We start from the raw sequence: 24,361 nt of genomic DNA, 5'->3' as shown, positions 1-24,361 counted from the left end.
ACAGGAGTTACATTCTTGCATGCAAATCATTCCGTTACATATACAGAGTTAGCATGTTAAAACAATCTTGTGCAATTTAAGTTGAAACACATTAGCAAAAAGATCTGTGCCCAAAAAAAAAAAAAAAAAAAAAAGGTGGTAAAGTGCAGCCAGTCCCCAAATGAATCTTAGATGAGCCTGGGCACAACTCCTCCACCCAGAGGAGGAGAGGTCCTGCAGCAGGGAAATTGGATTTATTAAATGAGCTACTGGGACACATTATTTAATACCTCCAAAAAGAAGGGAATGTTGCCATTCTTTCTAAACATTAAATACATTCTCTGACATGATCCTGTGGAGTTAAAATCTATATCTCCTAAGATGTATTTAAGTCACACGTTTTTACTGGTTATAAGGCATTCTACTTAACAATCTGCTGAGTCAGGCTTTAGACTGAATTCAATTCACGCAGACACAATACTGTCAACCTACAGGAGGTGAGGAATTAAAAAAGAAGCAAAAATTCAAGAGCAGTAACATGTCACCTACTTTCCTCTTCCTATACAAGCCTCTCTTACATGAAACAAAAACAGTTAATGATGCTCACTATTAATAGTAATAGCAGTATTTATATTAAGGATTCATAACATTTTACTTCCATAAGATGGATTCCTTTATGCCATTTGATTCTAAAATCAATTTTTTCTTTTAATAAAGAATCATGATTGTGTATGAGTTTACATTAAAAGCAAAACTCAAACCCTGCCTGGCTGAAAGACATGGCCATTTTGTTAGCCCTGAAAGGAAAGCCAGCCTCCAGGGGGGTCTGGATGATGCAGGAGTGGTACCCAGGCAGCCTGCTGGCAGGCCACCGGAGCCGCAGGCTGCGGGCAGAGCCCACCGGCAGATGCTATTACCTGACTTTTGCTGAGAAAGTATGGGAGAAGCCCACGTGCAGAGCCCGCTTTCAGTCCACGAGGAGGCTCTTTGGCCCTAGGAAGGAGGGAAGCACGAGCTCACCGGGGAGGTGGGAGACGGGTCCTTCTAATGCCAGTTCTCATCTGTGCTTCCCAGGCCGACTGGTGACCAGAACTGAAATTCTACCTTCCAGGTTTGTACTCCGAGGCTCTAGAACTCCAGAATTGCAGCTTGCAGCTTGCTGCAGGAGACTTGGAGTCTGGATGACAGGAGAAACCCAAGGACACCGCCTTGCACATGTTCCCTTCACCCCAGCTTGGCAACTGGGGCAGTGGGGGGGAGGCTCCCTGCCAGCTTAGAGGGGGACACAGTAACCTAAAGATACTGGCGTCTGGTACGAGCACAGCCCTAAGGACAGCAAGGACAGCACCTGCTAACACATCGCAGTGCAGCAAGTCAAGACTCAGAGGAAAACCTGGTTTTGTCTTGAGTCAAACTCGAAAATAAAATGAAAACTGTGAAAGATACTTTCTCAGAAGAAATCCTCACATGACGCTGGCAAGAGATGGCCCTTATCACTGTCTGCTACTTAAGGTCAGGGAGTGCACAGGGGGCTCCTCCGCGGCCCTCAGACTGCGACGTCAGTTATTACAAAGCCAATAACATTGGGCCTTTTCTTCAACCTCTAAGGATCCCTTTATGTTTTTTTTCTGAGTAGACATATTGCTAGGCAATAAATGTTAATATAAAAACATCAATCAAATGTAAAAAAAATCAAAACCAAAGTATGTCCATAAATGCAATGCCCCAAAACACACACACACACACACACACACACACACACACACACAATCATGCACCACTTATATAGAAGCACAAGTACACAGGTGCACACATTTAAAATGGCACTCAGCGAAGTGTTATTTTTAAAGGTCGGCTTTAAAAATGCAAGGTCGACTTTACATGTCTTTGAGGACAATTTTATGATATCTGTCACACTGATTATTCTTCTCAAAGGTAAGCTACTCATCAATAATCGTAACTGAATGCACGTTTAAAAACACAAATGCCGGGACCTTTTTCAATGTCTCTTGGCATATAAAATTAGCCATCGGAGTTAAGTCTCATTTTATACAAATATGTTGAAATATATATTACCCTTTCAACAACGACAATCTTAGTTTCCATAGATTTAAGATCCCATGACGTTTGAAACTTTTTAAAAATTATACAGGACATTCAAAGGCAAAGTTCCTGGACTTAATTTAAAATAACAAAGGTAATAAGCAAGAAAATCCATTGTCACAAACCATTTTATGAAGACACAATATATATATATATATTTTTTTTTCCAATGGGCTAGGGTGGGTGTGGTCTGGCCTTCTAGGTCTCCCGGGCCCCTCGGCGCTCAAGGACCCCCGCCCTCGCCGCTGCCCCCCTTTGGCACTTAGGAGACGCAGCGCGTGGGCGCTTTTTCGTGGATTTTCAAAGCCCAAAGCCGCGAGGCAGCTCCGGGCATCTGGGGCGCGGCCGCCGCCGGCAGGTAGGGCCCGCGGGCCGGCGGGGCGCTGCGCCGCCGCCGCCTCTTCCCGGCACCATGGCAACCGCACTTTCCTACGCAGGCACGTCCTCCTCCTTTCTCCTATTACATCCAAACGGATGACTTCCACTTCCCGGGAGCCTGACAAGTGAATGGCGCGATGACGCCCCGGAAAGAGCCCACGGCGGGGCGCGGGGGAGGCTCGGCGGTTCCGGGCACGCCCGCGCCCCCTCCCGGAAAGGCTCGGGGGCCGCGGGTCCCGCTCGCGGGCGCCCGCGCGATGCTCGTAAACAAGCCGGGCCGCGCGCCCGCCGCCCGCCGCCCGGCACCGCCCCGCGCAGAGCGGCGGCGGGAGCGCGCCGAGCCGGGCGGGGCCGCGCCCAGGCCGGGAGCCGCCCCGGCCGCCCTGGGTGGCATCCCGCCGCCGCGGCACCACGAGCCTCTGAGGGACGAGGCCCGGCCTCCGCCGGAGGGGGAGGGGACGGCGGGAAGCGCGGCCCGAGAAGGGGGCGGGCGGGGCCGCGGCCCGCCCACGGCCGCGCCCATTGGCCGCGCCGGCCGTCGCTCGGGGGCCGCGGCGCCAATGCGGGCGCGGGGCGGGGCGCCGCCGTGTGTGCCTGCGTCACGCCGAGTCACATGTTGTTTTGCTCCTCTTAGTTCAGTCACTCGGTGCGCGATGTGTTACTCACTGTGCGGCAGCGACCGCGCCGAGCCCGGGGCGCCGCGGGCGGCGGCGGCAGCAGCGGCAGCAGCAGCAGCAGCACCACCACCACCGGCGGCCGCGCGGAGCCCCCGAGCCGCGGCGCGCCCCGGCCCCGCCGAGCGCGGCTAGCTCGGCCCCGCGCCGCGCCGCCGACTCGGCCCAGCCCGCCGCCCGGCGCCGCCCGGAGCCCGGAGGCGGCCGCCCGCGCCCCGCGCCCCCCGCCGGACCGCGGGCCTGCCCGGACCTCGCCGCGCCCGGGCCGGGGCCGGTGGCGGGAGCCGCCCGCCCGCGCCCCGCGCCCCCGCGGAGCCCGCGCGGCCCGAGGCGCCGGCCATGGCCAGCCCGCCGCGGCTCGGGGCCCCCGGGCCGGCGGCCGGCGACGCGCCCAACCTCAACAACAACAACAACAACAACAACCACAGCGTGCGCAAGTGCGGCTACCTGCGCAAGCAGAAGCACGGCCACAAGCGCTTCTTCGTGCTGCGCGGGCCCGGCGCGGGCGGCGACGAGGCGGCGGCCGGCGCGGGCGCGGGGTCGGCGCCGCTGCCGCCGCGGCTCGAGTACTACGAGAGCGAGAAGAAGTGGCGGAGCAAGGCGGGCGCGCCGAAGCGGGCCATCGCGCTCGACTGCTGCCTCAACATCAACAAGCGCGCCGACGCCAAGCACAAGTACCTGATCGCCCTCTACACCAAGGACGAGTACTTCGCCGTGGCGGCCGAGAACGAGCAGGAGCAGGACGGCTGGTACCGCGCGCTCACCGACCTGGTCAGCGAGGGCCGCGCGGCCGCCGGCGACGCGCCCCCGGCCGGCTCGGCGCCCGCCGCGGCCGGCAGCGCCCCCCTGCCCGGCGCCCCGGGCGGCTCGGCCGGCGCCGCGGCCGACGACTACGGGCTGGTGGCGCCCGCCACGGCCGCCTACCGCGAGGTGTGGCAGGTGAACCTGAAGCCCAAGGGCCTGGGCCAGAGCAAGAACCTGACGGGCGTGTACCGCCTGTGCCTGTCGGCGCGCACCATCGGCTTCGTGAAGCTCAACTGCGAGCAGCCGTCGGTGACGCTGCAGCTCATGAACATCCGCCGCTGCGGCCACTCGGACAGCTTCTTCTTCATCGAGGTGGGCCGCTCGGCCGTCACGGGCCCCGGCGAGCTGTGGATGCAGGCCGACGACTCGGTGGTGGCGCAGAACATCCACGAGACCATCCTGGAGGCCATGAAGGCGCTCAAGGAGCTCTTCGAGTTCCGGCCGCGCAGCAAGAGCCAGTCGTCGGGCTCGTCCGCCACGCACCCCATCAGCGTCCCCGGCGCGCGCCGCCACCACCACCTGGTCAACCTGCCCCCGAGCCAGACCGGCCTGGTGCGGCGCTCGCGCACCGACAGCCTGGCCGCCACGCCGCCGGCCGCCAAGGGCAGCTCGTTCCGCGTGCGCACCGCCAGCGAGGGCGACGGCGGGGCCGGGGCCGGGGCCGGGGCGGCGGCGGCGGGCGGCAGGCCGGTGTCGGTGGCCGGGAGCCCGCTGAGCCCGGGGCCGGCGCGCGCGCCCCTGAGCCGTTCGCACACCCTGAGCGCCGGCTGCGGCGGCCGCGCGAGCAAGGTGGCGCTGGCGCCGGCAGGGGGCGCCCTGCAGCACAGCCGCTCCATGTCCATGCCGGTGGCGCACTCGCCCCCGGCCGCCACCAGCCCCGGCAGCCTGTCGTCCAGCAGCGGGCACGGCTCGGGCTCCTACCCGCTGCCCCCGGGCCCGCACCCGCACCTGCCGCACCCCCTGCACCACCCGCCGGGCCAGCGGCCCTCCAGCGGCAGCGCCTCCGCCTCGGGCTCCCCGAGTGATCCCGGCTTCATGTCCCTGGACGAATATGGCTCCAGCCCCGGTGACCTGAGGGCCTTCTCCAGCCACAGGAGCAACACGCCCGAGTCCATCGCCGAGACACCCCCGGCGAGGGACGGCAGCGGGGGCGAGCTGTACGGGTACATGGCCATGGACAGGCCCCCGAGCCACTGCGGCCGCCCCTACCGCAGGGTCTCCGGGGACGCAGCCCAAGACCTGGACCGGGGGCTGAGAAAGCGGACCTACTCCCTTACCACGCCTGCGCGGCAGCGGCCGGTACCCCAGCCCTCCTCGGCCTCCCTGGACGAGTGCACCCTGACGAGGGCCACCTTCTCGGGCAGCTCTGGCCGCCTTTGCCCGTCCCTCCCCACTTCCTCCCCCAAAGCGGCCTACCACCCCTACCCAGAGGACTACGGGGACATCGAGATCGGGTCCCACAGGAGCTCCAGCAGCAATCTGGGGACAGACGATGGCTACATGCCCATGACCCCGGGCGCTGCCCTCTTGGGCTCGGGCGGTGGTGGCTGCAGGAGCGACGACTACATGCCCATGAGCCCCACCAGCGTGTCCGCGCCCAAGCAGATCCTGCAGCCCAGAGCTGCCCCAGCAGCCGACTTGCCCCCAGCGGCCGCTGCCCGGCCAGCGCCCCCCGGGGGCAGGACCTTCTCAGTGAGTGGGGGTGGCTACAAGGCCAGCTCCCCCGCGGAGAGCTCCCCTGAGGACAGTGGGTACATGCGCATGTGGTGTGGCTCCAAGCTGTCCGGGGAGAACGCAGACCCCAAGCTGCTTCCCAACGGGGACTACCTCAACATGTCCCCCAGCGAGGCGGCCACGGCGGGCACCGGCACCCCGCCCGACTTCTTCTCTGCAGCCCTGCACGGTGCCGGTGAGGTGCTCAAAGGTGTCCCCGGCTACTGCTACAGCTCCCTGCCCCGCTCCTACAAGGCGCCCTACCCCTGTGGTGGAGGGGACACTGACCAGTACGTGCTCATGAGCTCCCCCGTGGGGCGGATCCTAGAGGAGGAGAGGCTGGAGCCCCAGGTCGCCCCAGGGACCTCCCAGCTGGGCAGCACCTTTGGGGTGGGTGGGGGTGGCCACAGCCAGCCTCATCACCCCGCAGTGCCTTCGCTGGGGAGGCCTGGAGGAGGCGGCCGGCCAGAGGGCTTCCTGAGCCAGCGTTGCCGGGCCGTGAGGCCCACGCGCCTGTCCCTGGAGGGGCTGCAGACCCTGCCCAGCATGCAGGAGTATCCGCTGCCGCCCGAGCCCAAGAGCCCGGGCGAGTACATCAACATCGACTTCGGTGAGGCGGGCACGCGCCTCTCGCCACCTGCGCCTCCGCTGCTGGCCTCGGCGGCCTCCTCCTGCTCACTGCTGTCCGCCAGCAGCCCGGCGTCATCCCTGGGCTCCGGCACACCGGACACCAGCAGCGGCAGCCGGCAGCGCTCTCCGCTCTCCGACTACATGAACCTGGACTTTAGCTCACCCAAGTCTGCCAAGCCAGGCCCCCGCAGCGGGGACCCCGTGGGCTCCTTGGATGCCCTTCTCTCCCCAGAGGCGGCCTCCCCGTACCCACCACTGCCCCCGCGGCCTGCTGCCTCTCCCTCCTCCCTGCAGCAGCAGCCCCCTCCCCAGCCCCCGCCCGGGGAGCTGTACCTTCTGCCTCCCCCGTCAGGCACGGCCCCCTCCCAGGGGCCCAGCACTGCCCCCGCGCCCTCGGAGACTGGCGACAATGGTGACTACACCGAGATGGCCTTTGGCGTGGCTGCCACCCCGCCACAACCCATCGCAGCCCCGCAGAAGCCGGAAGGTACCCGAGTGACCAGCCCCACGTCGGGCCTGAAGAGGCTAAGTCTCATGGACCAGGTGTCCGGGGTTGAGGCGTTCCTCCAGGCCAGCCAGCCCTCAGACCCCCACCGGGGGGCGAAAGTCATCCGGGCAGACCCGCAGGGTGGCCGCCGCCGCCACAGCTCAGAGACCTTCTCCTCCACCACCACAGTCACCCCCGTGTCCCCGTCCTTTGCGCACACACCCAAGCGCCACAACTCGGCCTCCGTGGAAAACGTCTCTCTCAGGAAGAGCAGCGAGGGTAGCCTCGGAGGTGACCAGCCACCCACGTCCCCCGGACAGTCGCAGCCCTCACTCCCCGTGCCCCCGCCAGCGCAGGCACGACCGCGGACCCCCGGCCAGTCCGGGGGCTTGGTGGGCTGCCCTGGCATCGGCGCCTCGCCCATGCGGAGAGAGACCTCGGCCGGCTTCCAGAACGGCCTCAACTACATCGCCATCGACGTGCGCGACGACCCGGGGCTGGCGGCCCAGCCCCAGGCGCAGCATCCGCAGCCCGGAGACAAGAGCTGGGGCCGGACCCGGAGCCTCGGGGGTCTCCTCAGCGCCGTGGGGGGCGGCAGTGCTGGCAGCGTTTGCGGGGGCCCGGGCCCTGGCGCCCTGCCCTCCACCAACACCTACGCCAGCATTGACTTCTTGGCACATCACTTGAAGGAGGCCACCGTCGTGAAAGGTGAGGCCCGTTTGTTCCCCCTGAGCCCGGGCTCACTCCTCCCTCCCCTGAGCCTCCGGACGGGAGGCCAGTACATGGGCTAGACCTGCCGACAGCTGGTCGTTGTGTCCCCCACTTCCCCAAGGAGCTCCTCACGAATCGTGTGCCTCCAGGCGAGTTGATGCCTCCCCATGGCAGGCCGACTTTGAGCTTCCTTGGGCCCAGCCCTGCCCCTGGAGGTTCTCTGGGGCAGGTAGGGAAGCAGGTCCCAGTGTGGACTGGGAGGGGCCCTGAGGCACCCACTCCCCTCTCCTTGAAGGCCAGTAGCAGGGCTCCAGGCGATTCTCCTGGAGCCTCAGGGTTTGGGAAACCAGACCTGCGTCTTCCAGGAAGCAGCATCAGCTTGGTGGCTGCTGAAGGGAACAGTAGCGGCCATGTCGGGTCTTCAGGTGCGCTCCCACGCTTTCCTGTGGAGCCGAGATGCTAAGGCTGCCGCCGCAGCTCACCAGCACGGTTCCCACCTGAGCTTTCCTGGGTGTCCCCTGGAGGGCTGGCTGTGCCACCGCTGGGCAGGGAAACCCCGGAGTCTCTGATGCAGCGGGAGTTTCTAGCGGTCACCAGGTTATGTTGATGACACTCACTCGGGAGCTTGTGGCATCCCAACCCACTGAGGCTGGGCAGGGTCCAGGGACAGCGCTTCACAGAGTAACCAGGTGATGGTAATATGCAGCCAGGACTCAGAATCCGACAGAAGCAGGTCTTTTCCGGAAGGGTTGGGCATGAGTATGCCTGGCCCTGTTGTGTGCCGTCCGGTCAAATGTCCACCAAGATGAGCTACATCTGACCTCACAGACTGTAATGCTGGGGCTCGTTCAGGCCACAGGCTCTAAATGGAGCTGTTTCTTGGTGGGGTGGCTAGCAGGATAGACTGTGCAGACCACCCTGTGAATACTAGCCAGCGTGTTATCAGGACACTGCAGTAGACGTGGCTAAAGGTATACAGAGTCTGTTCTGTGGGGCCCTAAGGGCACGGTGGGGCGGCTTGGGGATCCATATGCCTTTTGCTTCTAGACTAAACAGACCAGCCTAATGCTGTCTAAATCCAGCATGTGTTTGATGGCATACTTGGGACTTTTAGTTCATGCAATTTAAAATTATAGCTGTAGGGTGAATACCCTGTTATTCTAGTGTAATAGAGAAAAAGCTACTTCCTTTTTATTAAAACTGTAGCGTAGAAGATGAAAAGTCACAGCAAATTGTCAGGGGTATGACACTTTAGCATCCAATTAAATCAATCAGAAGGTGTCCGAATGCATCTCATTAATGGCGGCTGTCTGCCGGAGTCACGTTGAACACTCCAGAATGACCAGTGTGTTGGAGCTGAAGGACTCCCCGCCATCTCACACACACCGTGTAAACAGGGTGTCATGGGCGACTGAGTGAGGACGCGTGGGCACGCACACACATGTTTATTTGGTATGCCCACTTGGGTGTGTGCCAGACTGAGCACGGAAAAACTGCCTTTAGCCCAAATCTTACTCTGATCAGAAAACACCGGACAGGGTTTTGTGTTCTTGATGGAGGAGGGGTAGGCACTGGATGGAGGGGCCCCAGAGAGGGGCCTCAGGCCTGCTAGCACTCAAGGCCTCCATGATAAAGAGGTTACATTTAGACAGGGCTTTCGTCCGAGATAGTGCAGACCAGTGAGGATTTTGAGCCCTAAGAGGTGAGTTTGTTTAGATACCTGATTCTGCTGGTTGTGTGTAAGATTTCACACCAGTATAACATCCTTCCAGCCTGTGGGCTTGGGGATTGAAATCCAAACAGCAGTTTGTGTGTTCCACGGTTGCTGCACACACAGAATTAAGAGGGTCTTCTGCTTGCTTATGTTGTTGTTTCCGAAGTCTTTGGGCATGATGGCAGACACCCTTCTAAAAAGGAAAAGGCGATTTTAAAGAAAAATAGCTAACTGCAGTTGGCCGGTTGTACCAAAACCACATGTTGAAAAAAGACACATACGCCAAATCCGATTTCTAGTAAATCATCTTGAAACGGAGCGCAGCAGAACGAGGGGAGTGTGTCATCTTGGTTAGCGCAGCCAGAAAGCTGTACTTGGGAGCTCCGGCAAACCCCTGCTTTCACACAGCTCACACCCACAGCTGGGCATTTGTGGCACTCATGTACTAAGTGCCTTCCAGAGGACGATGTATACAAGCGTGACTCGCAGAGCGTTTCTTTGAAGATGAAAATAGAAAGTGCATTTCCTGCCCTGTTCTGCCCTGGCTCTTGGGGGCCTGTGCAGGCTCGGCCCGCCACTCAGGTTCTGTGGGGGAAAACTTCCTCAGCTCCGTGGAAACAGGGCAGATTGGGGTTACTTGGGCAGTGTTGGGTATTTGCATAAGTGGTAGCAGAGATGTGAAGTTGCAGCAGCCATCCATAGTTGTTTACAGAAGACAGGAAGGGGGTCAGAGTTTAAACACAGAGCCAGGTAAAAAGTGAATGTACCGTGGGTGCATCTGTGTTTTGGAGTCCAGAGCAAACTTGTTTTGGGGACGAGAGAAGACAAGTTAAGTAGTTCATGTGTGAGTGTGCAGAAAAGTCCAACCAATCCGTTAGGATTTTGTTGATGTTTGGGACCTGCAAACATGCTTTTGAATTTCCTGTGCTTTAAAAACTACTCTTTAACTATATATTTTTGCATTAGGATTATAGATGAAATAGTCCGTAAACCAAGTAACTAAAGTTATTTTTCTCCCCAATGGGATTTTTATCCTAAAATTGGTTTGTGTATGTATGAAACAGATTAGTTACCACAGAAAGCATCTGTATTTAAATTTTGTTTGATAAAAGGGACCATCCATTCATATCTTGAGAGTAAAAAATCATGAGATAAATGTTTCCAAAGGAACAGCCAAATCGCGCTTTTGGAGTCTTGAAGCAAGCAGTTTACGTATTTTTAGAAGTGGGTGGGAGTGCTTGACACCGCCCGCCCCAGGGCTCTGCCCCACACGCGTGCCTCTGGTCCGGATGTGGTCCTGTGCGCGGCTCCAGCTCCTACAGAGAGAGACGACTAGGGTGCTGGTGAAAATACACACAGGCTTTCATGAATGAAAGTCACGTGGCATGTTCTGTTTCCTTTATTGAAAGAGAAACCTTTATAAAAATAGTGCTTCATAGAAGGAAGCCCAGGGCGTGGAGTCAGGAAGCCAGGTTTCTGCTTGCTAATTTTCATGAGCACTGTGTGGTGCTGGGTGGACCGTCACCCCTGCTCTCGCTTTCTGTCTGTGAAATGGGGTGATTCTCAGCCTTCTTTGCTGCGCTACAGGGCCCTGGGAGCTAAAGGAAACCATAAACATCAGGCTTCAGCTTCCCTAAAGGAAGGTGTAGTAAACCAAATAATTCTGTTGGTGCTTATTGTTTTGAAACCATGACTGTCTAGAGGAAAGATACTTTTGTAAGTAAGTACTCCTAAGTTTAAAAACAACATCAAAAAGCCCTCAGTAGTCTGAAAACATAGCCAGAACCTTCTCAAGAAATGTTTACTTTGACCTGGGTGTGGTGAAAACGCCTGTAGTCTCCGTACTTGGGAGGCTAAGACAGGAGGATTACAGGTTCAAGGCCAGCCTGGGCAATATAGCTAGACCCTCAGCAACTTAGTGAGACCCTATTTTGAAATCAAAAGTTAAAAAGGGCCTGGGGTGTAACTGGGAGGTAGATCGCCCCAGAGTTCAGTCCCCACAATCACAGGTTAAAAAAAAGAAAAAAGAAAAGCACTCTCACTGCTTAATCTCTGGTTGCCCTCCAACATCTAGAACCTTTAACTCCTCCTTCATTTCAGGTCTCTTCATAGGACTGGGGGTATATAGCTCAGTGGTGGAGAGAGTGCTTAGAAGCCCAGGGTATAATCCACAGCATCAAAAAAAAAAAAAAATGCATAGAAAGTTACCCAAAGTTAACAGAGTACTGGTTTTAATTACATAGTAGAATAATGATTAAGTAATACTGTCTGATTCCTGGCCGGTATTAAAAGTGTACTTCGGACTTTCTTTCATGATTTGTGTGTGTCTTAGGAGACGTTGATAGGAGAACGTATAGTTAGGAAATACGTTTTGGAAAATGTTTCCTTCAGGCCAAAGCTGAAGACAGCAGCGTAAGCCTTAAACCGAGTTCAGTTTTCCGCGTGGTCTCTGTCCAGTCCTCAGGTTGTTCAGTCTTTGGGCGCCCACTTCTGCAGCTTTGCTTTTGGCCCTGTGCTGCTTGGTTGCCTAGTAAGAGTTTCATTCTTTTGTTCTTCCACCCCCAAAGAGGAATTTTAATAGATAGTGTTTTATTTCCTTTAGCAGTATCAGTATTGAAATAAAGGTCTTTTTCTGAAGAGAAGAACTTGCAAAAGTTTTAGTAACAGCACGGGGATAATGGATTTTCTGTTAAGATTCCTACTAATGCATTTTCTTTAGAAGCATAGTTCCAAGAGCTAGGTAACTTTTGGTATCAGATTTGGCAGGCGGAAAGGTTTTTTGTTTTGTTTTGTTTTTTGGGGGGGTAGCACAGAATCAGGTGTTCCCATTTCACCTTAGAAACTTAAGGGAAAATGTAACTTTACTCTTTTATCTGCATTGCCAGGTAGAGTGTTGAAAACACCCCGGGAAGCGGAGCCCCGCGCCCAGCCCCAGCGTGCCTTTTCCTCCGGGGACCGTGGCGGGGTGGACTCGCAGAGCCACACTGGCTCTGGCAGGAGTAGCATGTACGGTTCTGTATGAGATGGGCAAGCATCAATCTTAATGTCAGCATCCTAATGAAACAACATTTTCTGACTTTCCAGAATTGCCATTTTAACTCCCTATCATTTATCAGGTCAGGGGTGTTAGGAAAAGAACAGTGTAAAATTTTAAGTTGTACAAGCTATGTTAATTTGATCTGGTGCCAGGCACTTCAAAGCAGTTACGGTAGATGCCTGTTGACAGGGTTCAAAGGCAGATCTTTTCTGCAGAGAACCCATGGAGCCACCCTTGGAGGTGGACGAGCTGCTGAGCCGGAGAGGGGTCCTGATTACACAGTCTCTTTCAAGATGGCTGCAGAGGTTTACGGGAAGCGCGCGGTTACAGTCCGCATGGGTGACTGCTTGAGCCGAGATGAGGACTCTTATCGTGTACCAGCAGTTTGCTCCATAGGTAAAAGCAATAATGCAGATACTTTTATGCTTGGTGGTCGTGTGTGTGTGTGTGTGTGTGTGTGTGTGTGTGTGTGTGTGTGTTAGTGGGGACTGAGCTGGGGGCGACTCTCCCCAGCTCTTTTTATTTATTTTTAATGTTGAGACAAGGTCTCCCTACGTTGTCCAGGCTAGCCTCAAACTTGCACCCTTCCTGCCTCAGCCTTCCACATACTGAGGAAGCAGGCAGGCACCGCTGCGCTCAGCATGGTAGTAGTCCTCGTTCTTACTTGAGTTTATTATATCAGAATGTAAAGTAGAATTGGGTTAAAACTTACAGTGTGCACATCTGCAAATGATGAAACGGTCCATTTCGCAGCTCTGAGTTGTTATCTGTTAGACTAGAAAAATATTATTTGCATAGAATTATGTTTACTTGTCCAAAGACACTGTAGAATGTGTCTTTTACCTAAAAGTGTCTTTAAACTTTGCTCCACTTCTTATGCCATATATTTGTGATATTTATGCATGCTTACAAAATTTTAGAATATTTCTTATTGTGCTTTTACTGATATTAAGGATATCTTGCCAAATCCTCTGATCTGCAGTATAACTTAAAGATAAATGATGCTCTCATGCCTTGTACTATGTAAATAATAGGTCTTATAATACTTAAAGAATATCAGGTTTTCTAGAAATAAATATTTGGGGCTGATGTTTTTTGTGTATGTGAGAGAGAGAAAATGAGAGAAAGTGTGTGTGTGTGTGTGTGTCTGTGTGGTCATAACATCTCATTCAGTGATGATCCAGGAAGTGAGAATTTCTTTTCATAATTGAAACTCAGATACTAGTGATGTGTTTTCTGATTAGTTAAAACTCTACAGGAGGCTGTAGAGTTTTATGTAGCTGTAGAGGCTGTAAGCGTGATTATGTTCTGTTACTTCATTCATATGGATGGGATTGGTACAAATGCTTGGGTGAACTACAACTATGTAGTAATGTGTTTTCTAAAGCGTAAATATAAGCCAGGCATGATGGTGCATGCTTGTTATCCCAGCATATGAGAGGCTGAGACAGGAGGATCATGGTTCGCAGGCAGCCTCAGCTATTTAGGGAGGCCTTTTGCAACTTAGTGAGACCCTGTTTCAAAATAAGAATAACAAATAGGGCAGTGGTTGTAGCTCAGAGGTAGAATGCCCCTGGGTTCTTTCCTCAATACCCGCCAAAACATAAATATAGATATTACAGTTTGTTATATGATTTTAATTGTTAACCTACAATTTGTATGTTTATGTTAAAAAGTCTCATGCTTTGGTAGTATTAATGCACAACATCTAGTATTTATGACCATGACATGGTTGGCACTTTCTGGTGCCCGCTAGGGACTTAAATCAGGCCATTTCTTGTCATTCTTGAGAGTTTTATGTCTATAGTTTCAAGACTCCGGCTCATTTCTCAGGGAAGTTTAGAGCTCAAGGTCCACTCATTGGTGGACCATCAGTTCCGGGGGGTCTGGCCTTGCTGTCTGGCCCTTTGCTGGTCCCTGAGTGCAAAACATCCATTCCTGAAGCTGATCTTAAAAAAGTCTTAGGGAAGGAAATTGGATCTTGTGTTTGCTATGTCCGTGCCCAGGTGGTTGGAACTCGTTCTAGCACCTGTGGGGCAGAGACGCGAGTGCAGGACGTTGGAGATGAAGAGTTGGGAGGCACGGGCATCACGTTGCTCCCTATTTTAAGGTCCTGAGAGCAAGACCCTGGGAGGCCTGGTGTCTTGTTCAAGGTCATGGGTTTAGTGAGCATAGAGTTGTTTGTAAATGCAGTGAGGAGAGGATCCAGGAACAATGGGTGTAGGACCTGGCTCAGTGGGTCTTTTGTGCACCCTGAATAACCTCCTCCAGGTCGCAGCCGGTTACCTGTGCAGACAAGATGCCAGTCCTTCTCTTTGGAGCAGTGAGTAAAGTTGTTGTTTCTGGGTGAGAGGCCTGGGCCCAGCAAGAATGGTAAGGGCTGAGCGAGGAGCCAGGAGCCCTGGGGGCAGTGTCTGGAGTTCAGTAAGGGGGCCACAGAGCCCAGGGTTGTGAGCCCTCGGGCTCACGCACCTGTTAGAAGAAAGTGAAGATCTAAGGGCCTGGGTTTGCTGCCAAAGCTCAGTCCTTGCTCTTGGTGGAAGCTCGACCTAGGCCACCGACCCCATTAGGAAAAAGGCCCCGCGTCCTCAGCCACTGTAACATCCTATACGTGGAATGTCATATACTCTGCGTGATGAACAAGTCCATTAACAGTTTCCTAAGAAATGACTCATTAACCTATTTAATGATGAGTTTATTTGAAAACTAACCAATTTAGAATTTGCCTAAGGACCAATAAGTAACTAATCGGTTGTTGCTGGGTGGCTATCCTGTGGGGAGCTGAGTATTTCACCCGTGCCTCTATTGTTTTTTTTTTTTTTTTTTTTTTTTTTGGTGGTACTGGGGTTCCTGGAAGCCCTTCTACCTCTGGGCTACACTCCCAGACCTATTTTTACATTTTTCTATTTGGAAACAGGGTCTCCTAAGTCAGCGCATGCGCCTGGCTTCGAACCTGCACGATCCTCCTGTCTCTGCCTCCCAAGCGCGGGGAATACAAGCGTGCGCCACGACGCCCGGCCCGTGCCTCTATTGTTTTTAAGCCTCCTCCCCAATTTTTTTTTTTAATTCTGCGGGAAAAGGTCATTTAACTGTTTTGTTTTACATGAATGGAAATGGTTTTCCTGCAAATTTAATTTGATAGAATTCACACCTTTCTAGTGTGCGATTATAACCTTCCTTTCAAAGAATGCTGAAGAAAACAGATAAATATACAGAAGATGCCTTTCATTTAAAGAGTCGAAGCCAGGCTTATGCTAGTGACCCCAGTACTTTGGAGGCTGAGACAGGAAGGTCACAGGTCATAGCTAGCTTCAGCAATTTAGTGAGTGCCTCTGCAACTTAGACCCTGTTTGAAAATAAAAGAAGAAAATCGGGCTTGGCGGTAGAATGCCCCTGGGTTCCATTCCCCTGTACCACATTAAAATGTAGAAAAGACAAATCTGTGGCCTGGCGCTCGGGTGTGTCAGTGTTTTGGCTACTGGCTGTGAGTCCCTCACAGAGCAAATCCTTGCTTCCTAGCAGGTGGCATGCCAGGGCCGCGCACCTGACGTGGTGACCGGCACGCAGAGCGGGCCCTGTGTCTCCCCGCCAGAGCCACCCCTTGCCAGGCTCCCCAGCACGAAGCAGACGGGACGGGACGCAGAGGGCCCTCTGAGGCTCCTCCCTAGGTGGGGAGGACGCCAAGTTCCCAGTGTCGTCCGTTGGTGGTGGTTTGTTGAGCACATACCGAGGCAGTGTGACAAACTAAGGGGATGAGGATCCTGATATGCTGTGAAGGAAGTCTTCCCAAGAGGCTCGGAAGTCTCCTGATTCCCCTGTGAGCTTCTGCCAGGGCTGGGCAGCCACCGGGCGCGGGCCCTGAAAGCAGTGGCCCTGGTTTACGCGGGAAGCCTGTAGGCCCTGTCCCCTGGTCAGCCACCCTCCACCGCCCCGCCTGCGGTGCTCTGCCTCCGCTCCGGACTTGGGATTCGCCTAATGAACGGGTGGCCGAGTGGGAAGTTATGGAAATAGGCCGAGATGGCCTTACTAAATTTAAAAACTATGCAAATAATACTTTGAACACTGAGCAATAAGCAGGATTGGCGTGGTGTGGGTTAGCTGAGCCGCTTGTTCTTGCCCTAAGAGGTCAGAAATGGAGGCACTAGACGCTGGAGGCCTGTAGACACCACGGAGCGGGAGTCTAGGGGTCATCTTGTTGCACCAGACCCTGGGCACGCTTCTTAAAATACACATTGCCAAGCTGGGAATGGTGGTGCACGCTTGTCATCCCAGCATTCGCGAGGCTGAGAGACAGGGGGATCGCGGACAGCCTCAGCTGCTTAGTGAGGCCCTTTGCAGCTCAGTGAGACCCTGTTTCAAAATAAAGACTAAGCCAGGCATGGTGGTGCACGTTTGTAATCCCCGTGCTTGGGAGGCCGAGACAGGAGGATCGCGCAGGTTCGAAGCCAGCCTCAGGTACTTAGTGAGGCTCTCAGCTACTTAGTGAGACCCTATTTCCAAATAAAATATAAAAAATAGGTCTGGGAGTATAGCCTGAGGTAGAAAGCCCCTGGGTTCCACCCTCAGTACCACACACACACACAAAAAAAAGGTCTGGGAGTGTACCCCAGAGGTAGAAAAGCCCCCCTGGGTTCCACCCCCAGTACCACCAAAAATAAGTATGTAAATAAATAAATACTCAAAAAAAAGACTAAAATATAGGGCTGAGGCTGTAGCGCAGAGGTAGAATTCCCCTGGGATTTACTCCCAGTACCTTAAAAAAATAGATTGCCAAAGTGATTTGCTTCTGTTTTATTCTGATATCATAGTACACACTCCTTTTTTTATTGTCTTTCTTCCTCGAAGTGACCTGAAATGATTCTTGATATGTGCAACTGAATCAGAACAAAACTAAGCTACCCATAACCCCTTGCAGTCACAGCCACAAGTGGGCTTGCCGGAACTCCTGCCCAGAGCCTTTCCACCTGGCAGGTAGGCATGGCCAGCACTGCTCCAGCAGCCTCCGTGGAATGACATTCCATGCAAAACTGCAAGCGTGTTTTCTTATCCTGGGCATGGTGGTGCACACTTGTAATCCCAGCATTTGGGAGGCTGAAACAGGAGGATTGTGGCTTGCAGCCAGCCTCAGCTACTTAGGGAGGCCTTTTGCAGCTCAGTGAGACCATGTTTCAAAATAAAGAATAAAAAATAGGGCCGGTGGTAGAGTTTGGAGGTAGAATGCCCCTGGGTTTCATCCTCAGTACTGCAAAACAAAAAAAAGTTTTCTCTTTTGAAGTATTTTAAGTTCAGGAGTGTAAATTTATTTTAATTGAGTCAGTTTCAGAAAACTTTAATTTAGCTAGTTGAGTAAAAAAAAAATTAAAACTTCAAAAAAAAACTATGTTGAAAAACTAGATATAAAAACACACAAAACCATTATAAATATAACTGTTAACAAATTTGCAAATATTCTTGAGGTATTTTTTTTAACAAGCTTTTTAAATGGGAACTTGCAGCCCAGTATGGTGGTACACACCTGAAATTCCAGTACTTGGGAGGCTGAGATAGAAAGATCACAGGTTTGAAGCCAGCATCAGCAACTTAGTCTCTGCTTCCCAAAAAAATCAAATAGGGCTGGGGGCTGTAGCTCAGAGGTAGAATTCTCCTGGGCTTCAAGCCAAGTGCCAAAAATAAATAAATGCATAAATTAAATTAGATGGGGGTTTCTTTTTGAAGGTCCTGCAGCTTCCAAGTAGAAGAGCATTTTGATGTTAGGAATCTTATTAAATTGTTGAAGGCAGCATAGCATGCAGTTACCTGGACTCAGTTTCCCTTCTTGGGGTATCAGCAGCGGTGGGTTACCTGTGGTCTTCTTCCCACGGGAAGTAGTCAGAGCCATAAACAGCCAGGTTTTCCCTCCCGGCAGGGGTGGTGAGTAAGCTCCAACAGTGACTAGCTGCAAGTGTCTGTGTTGATTGACTCCTGAGTCCATCTGGTCTCACTGGTGTGCTGGGAATCTGTGGGGACCTCAGTCATCCTCTGAAGGCAGGACACTGGACAGCTATGTTGCTGTGTTATATTGAGAGGTACCAGCTCGGGTGCAGGTGTTCTGGGGGACAGAGAAGAAACCTGCCCTCGGAGCTTTGGAGCCAAGGTGGAGGGCACCCCAGATCTGCAGCAGCTCTGATCCTGCAGTACCTGCCCACCTGCAGGATGCTGGACTGTAGACAGTACGGGGTGGCCCCTGACACGGCGGTCTTTGCTGCTTGGCCATTTCACCCCTCCCCAGAACATCGGAGTGGTATGATAAGCATGATGAGCGTTTGCAGCAGTGAGCATGTGCCCCACACCAGCACCCCTCCCCAGGCTTCCTGGTAGCTGCTGGCATTCTAGATGCTTCAGCTGTTAGGATCAGCTCTCCCTCCGCTCCTAATTGGCCTCTGCTCCTTCGGTGGGAGGAGTTCTGTCGGAGCTCATCACTGATTGATTACAGGCATGTGCCACTGCCCTTGGCTCCTGGGTAAAAAACAGCATGTAACATTTGGAAAGACCTAGAAGCCCTCTAGTGGGACGAAGACGCAGAGATGGCACTAAGGCTGGGAAAACTCGTGGGAAAATTGTGCAAGTTAATCAGAATGAAAGCACCAGCGCTTAATCATAAGACGGCACGCGTTATTGTAGAAACATATGTTTGTATGGCACCTTGTGATTCTTAGATCATTTTAAAGTGGCATTAGTCCTGGCGGCCTCCCTGGGGGAGTTGTCATTACTGACCTTATTTTTAGCAGCGTGCTTGCTTCGCCTCGTGGCAAGGGTTGGGGGTGGAGAAACTGCTCCCAGGCTGTGGATGTTTCTGGCGGGCGTGTCTTCTAGGGAACTGGATGCTTCATTAAGTAAAAATTCCATGTCCCTGTGCAGGCGGTCTACATGCCTTCCCGCCCCTCAGCGCCTCCGGCTCCAGCTCTTCCAGGAAACTAACAGTGAAGGGCAGCAGCACATTTCTAGATCATTCCTAGTCCATACGTTTCGTGGGGACTCTGGCCTCGGGTGAGAGGAGCCCGGAGGCCCAGCGGCTGGGCCAAGGCAGCGGTGCCCTTGAGCCCCGGGCGGGAGGGCACACACTTGGCACGGGGTCCTCAGTGCAGCTGTTGATGGCTTGCATCATTATAAAAGCCCCATGGTGTGCATAGGCCCTTCTTTGGACTACAGGCTCAGCGTGACTGAGTTGTTCTAAAATACACGCTTAAGAAAGGTATTATACGTAGTGTCCCCAGAAGCACATTCATTTTGATAAGACAGGAATGAGGGCCTAATCATTTACATATTTAACTGCATTGGTAGAAATGATCCAGCGACAGGTTGCTGTCTGAAGGAAAACTGAGGGAATAGCAGTGTTTTTGTTTGTGTTGGGTTTGTTTTCTGTTTTGGGTACCGGGGTTGAATCCAGGGCATTCTGGCTCCAAGCTACATCCCAGCCCTTTTCATCTTTCATTTTGAGCAGGGCCTCGCTAAGTCCCTCAGGCTGGGCCAAACCTGCGATCCTCCTGTCTTGCTCTCCCAAGTACTGGGACGAAAGGCGTGTACCGCACCATCTAGCACCAGTTATTGTTCACAACTTTCTATACACCAAGTGTCACAAAATTATACAGTCGGAAATATGCATGTGGTGAAATTGACGTCCCAGGCTGAGGTTTCCCTGAGTGGCACTCTCCCAAAAAGATTGCTGAGTTTATAATACAAAGGGCTGAATTATCACATACCGAGTAGACTGCTCCTGGGTCCTGACTTTTGTCGTCCCGGACACTAAGGATGTGGTTAGGAAGACACTGACCCTTAAACTATTATTTTTTTTGGTTTTTTCCAGTACTAGGGATTGAACCCAAGGGCATTCTATCGCTGAGCTGTACCTCCAGCCCTATTTGTGTGTGTGTGTGTGTGTGTGTGTGTGTGTGTGTGTGTGTGTGTGTGTGGTACTGGGGATTAAACCCAGGGGCATTCTACCTCTGAGCTACAGCCCCAGCCCTATCATTATTTATTATTATTATTATTATTATTATTTGGTGGTACTGGGGTTTCTGGAAGCCCTTCTACCTCCAGGCTACACTCCCAGACCTGTTTTACATTTTTATTTGGACACAGGGTCTCCTAAGCCAGCACGTGCGGCTGGCTTCAAACCTGCACGATCCTCCTGTCTCTGCCTCCTGAGCGCGGGGATTACAAGCGTGCGCCACCACGCCCGGCTTATTGTTTATTTTGAAACAGGGTCTCACTAAATTGTAGAGGGCCTCCCTAGGTAGCTGAGGCTGGCCACAAACTGCACTCTTCTTTCTCGGCCTTCCAAATGCTGGGATTCCAGAGTGCACCACTTTTCCCAGCTAGCTTCCACCCTATTTTTTATTCTTTATTTTGAAACAGCTTCACTAAGTTGTGGAGGGCCTCAGTAAGTAGCCAAGGCTGGCCCCAAACCTGCGATCCTCCTGTCTCAGCCTCCCAACTACTGGGATTACAAGAATGTGCCACCATTCCCAGCTCTAAAGCGCTCATCAACTCTCTTACAGACTACACTCCGTTTAGAGAAATTGGGGCATGGAACTGTGGAATTCGTCATTCATAGTTCAGCTTTCTTCTCTTAGCGCAAAAAGTGTCTCTTTGTCTGATAGCTTCTGCCTTTCTGAACCCTCAGCCGCCTGGGAAACAGCAGCGCATCCTTCGGCTGGCTACAGACCCGTGCGCTGTGACACTGCGTCCCTCTGGTGTCCCTGTGTGTGTCTGGACGGGAGCCAGCCTGCAGACCCACCTGCACCATCTCTGGCTCCCGCTTTCTATTCCACTTCTAGGGGCTGGTGGCTCCGGACGCAGCTTTGCACCTGTGCTGGACCTCCGAGAGGGTTGGTGGTCCACCATCACCAGCCTGCCTGCTCTCCCAGGTTCCCAGACTCTCCGGAGAACCCCAAGGCCATGCCAGGTGTCTGACCCCGGCGTCCTGCACCTGTGTCCCCGTACGCAAGGCTGCTGCAAGCCCATCAGCATCCGGAAGTGTTTCTGAGGTTCCGCCCTCCAGCAAGTGGGCCCAGCTTCGACTGGGCGTCTTGGGTAACATCTGCGCTGTGGCATTTGGTTGAAAGGGCACTGGCAGAAACAGAATATGGCCCAGGCACTGTTGAACGCCACTGGTCACGTGACGACGCCATGAAGGGCCGAGGGGCGATGGGCTGGGGAGGTGAGGAGGAACAGTGACAGGTGCTGGTGTCCGTCTCCACTGCCCCGGGAGGCCCGGCCACCAACCGTCGCTGTCATCCTCATCACCCAGTGACCTTTACACGTTGGCAGTGTGGCACTTTCTTTGCTCTTTACTGGAATTTCAACAGTCAGTGCTCCGCTTAGGTGGCCGCCCCCCACACCTGGGCAGAGGGATTTTAGGCGGCCACTTACGTTTTAAAGTGCCCTTGGTATAAACCAGAGAGAAGGCAAGCTGCCCGCCTGGGCTGCGCGGAGGCCGATGGCGTGCGCACTCACCGGGCGGGTGCGGGAGGGTTGGCGTGTTCTCCCTTGGGCCACTGTCCTCCGGTGGACACGGCAGACCCTTCTGGGCCCTTTGGCCTGGCCTGTGGAGAGCAGCAAGGCAAGGGGGCCTTGGCAGCCTTCGCTCTGACTGAGGAGCGAGGTGGGTGGGTGGTGAAGGTGCTTCCTGAGGCCTGTCGCTGTGAGCTGCTCTGCAGGAGGAGTGTGTGGTTTTAAGGCTCGCAATGGCTGCACCAAGTCTCCCTGGAGCTCCCTGCAGTTCCAGGTGGCTGATGGGGAAGGGGGCACCGCACCCTGCGCCTGGGCCAGAGAGGCGGTGCCTGCACTGCAGGTCAGAGCCTTTGACCTTGACTCTGGGGGTAGATGTGAGAGTATGATAGTGGGTACTCCTTCACTGAATAAGGGCATTGTCTAGAGGAGACAAAGCTGCAGCCCTGTGTTATATGTATTAAGTAGATGTTTTAGACTGGGAGGAGTTGGGCATAGTGGTACACGCTTGTAATCCTAGGCTTTTGGGAGGTTGAGAAGGGAGGTTTGCTGGTTGGAGGACAGCCTCACAACTTAGCAAGATTCTGTTTCAAAATTAAAAAAAAAAATAAGTGGCTGGGGATAGAATGCCTTTGGCTTCAATCCCCAGTTCCCCACCCAACACCAAAAAGAAAACACCTGGACTGGGAGGGAAATTGACCTACACAGGTATTTAAGTGTTCAAAGGAAAGGAAGGTTCAATTGAAATAATATCTAAAGATAGGCCATGTAGAGATGGCATATTTTATAGAAATAGCTGTTTCACATTTCCTTAATTTGACAGGAAAATGTTAAATCAACATTTACAACTCCAGATGTCAACATTTTTGTAGTGTGCCTAAAATACATATTTTTACATCATTATCGATCATACAAAACTGTCTGAGATCAGAGGAAATTATTACATGGGGTTGGGGTCTTTAAAATTTTAATGCAAGCCTTATCACTTGTTCTAAACATTATATTAGAGCAGAAGCATGATGCTTCTATCCACAGTTTCCAGATACCCAAGAAAAGGAAAGACTTGGCCTGCTTAGGACTGCAGATGTGACGCGTGATGCCCTGTACCACAGCGAGGCGGAGAATGCTAGCCTAGGAAACAGTCAGATGTCCTCAGGACTGTGTGCTGAGGGTTTAGTGTGCAGCTCAGGGTTAGAATGCCTTTGGATTCAATCTCCAATATACACCCCCTTCTTCCCCAAGAAAGAAAGAAAAACTAAAGCAGGAGAGCCGTAGATAGAAAGGCCACACTGATTCCCGTGGCGCAGGCTCCTTGGGTTGCTCGTGACTTGCTCCTCGCCCGCCTTCCATAGGCGCTGGAGCGGGAGAGCATGGTAGTTCACCGCCAGCGTGCGTTTCTGAAGGACATGCGTGTGCTGACCGTTTCAGAGGGGCGTCCGCTAGTCTCCAGTGTAACACAGATGGAAAGAATACGATGGTGTTTTGTCAAACTCGCTTCCCCCGGGCATCCCCTCCAAAGGTCAGCGTGTCCACCTGCTCCATAGAAGGGGTTTGGCAGACTTGGCCTGTGGCGGTCAGGCCGTAACTGTCTCGGGCTCCGTGGCATGCATCTCCATCACAGACACCCAGCTCTGCATGGTGGGGGCAACTTGTGTCAGGGAGTGCATGGGCAGCGTTCCAATAAAACTTTATATACAAAATCGCAACAGGGCCAACGTGGCTGTACATCACTCACCTCTGCTCCAAATGTCACAGATGTCTCATCAGGCAGAAAGCTTTCCTCTCCTTCCAGACTTCAAACAGTCCTAAAGCCTGGTTTTCCTATAGAAAATCATATTCTGCTTTTCTGCCTTTGAGAAATGGTGCAAGCCACATGGGGCTTAACTTTCGATTTAGTTCAACTTAGGGTGATTAAAGAGCTGAGAAGCTTTGTGTCGGATGCTGAGGGCAGTGGTGTGGTCAGCCTCAGGCCAGTGGGAAGATGGGCCCCAGAGGTATACACACCCCACCCAGTGTGACTCATGAAACAGCGTCCAGTACTAGGGTGGGACTTGATGTCCTTCAGGGTAGATTTTATAGACTTCATGAAGCACAGGTTCCCAGGGCAGGGCGGAGGGCGGGAGGATTCAAGGAGCAGGGATGGAGGGCGAGCAAGTCCTCAGTGTAACCTGTAGCGTGATGGCTACAGGTGACAGTGTTACATTCCAGAGTCTTTTTAACTCAGTTGATTTTAGCCATTTGTTATAAAACTATGTCAGATGATAGCTATGTGAGTTGGCTTCTCCGTGGTAACCATCGAATTACCTCTGTGTGTACCGTGGCATCAAGGTGTAAACCTCAAATATGCACTGCTGCATGTGTTTCTTTTACAAAGAGGTAGTAGTTTGGTTAGAGGTTTGGACTGTGGGCCCAGGGTGGTTTTCACATGTCTGTCCTGCGCTGGCTGCCCACAGTCCATGTGGCCGGAGGTGGGGAAGAGCCTGGGACTGAGCTGCGAGCTGCCCCTCCAGGGGCCTTGGAGGCTTTGCAGGTTATATGGTCACCTCAGGCCATAGCTGCAGAGAGGGGGCTGCCCAGCAACTCCAGAGCTTTGGTCCAGCAGGTGTTTGTGCTGCAGCATGTATGGACTTCTTCAGTGTGAT

The 24,361-nt window shown here is 53.5% G+C and overlaps 1 protein-coding gene across 1 annotated transcript; it reads left to right on the top strand.

Annotated features, from left to right (window-relative positions):
• Positions 1-3,473: 3,473 nt before the first annotated feature.
• On the top strand, positions 3,474-21,255 carry IRS2 (insulin receptor substrate 2; the record flags this gene model as incomplete). Its single annotated transcript, XM_080689504.1, has 6 exons — positions 3,474-7,476; positions 7,629-7,708; positions 7,775-7,904; positions 16,063-16,123; positions 17,146-17,201; positions 21,047-21,255. 6 exons carry the CDS (start codon positions 3,474-3,476, stop codon positions 21,253-21,255), a joined length of 4,539 nt encoding a protein of 1,512 aa, XP_080545630.1.
• Positions 21,256-24,361: the final 3,106 nt, after the last annotated feature.

This window comes from Muscardinus avellanarius (genome assembly GCF_963383645.1).
Source record: "Muscardinus avellanarius genome assembly, chromosome: 2".
In the NCBI taxonomy this organism is placed as follows: domain Eukaryota; kingdom Metazoa; phylum Chordata; class Mammalia; order Rodentia; family Gliridae; genus Muscardinus; species Muscardinus avellanarius.
This window is presented reverse-complemented; position numbering and strand designations above follow the sequence as displayed.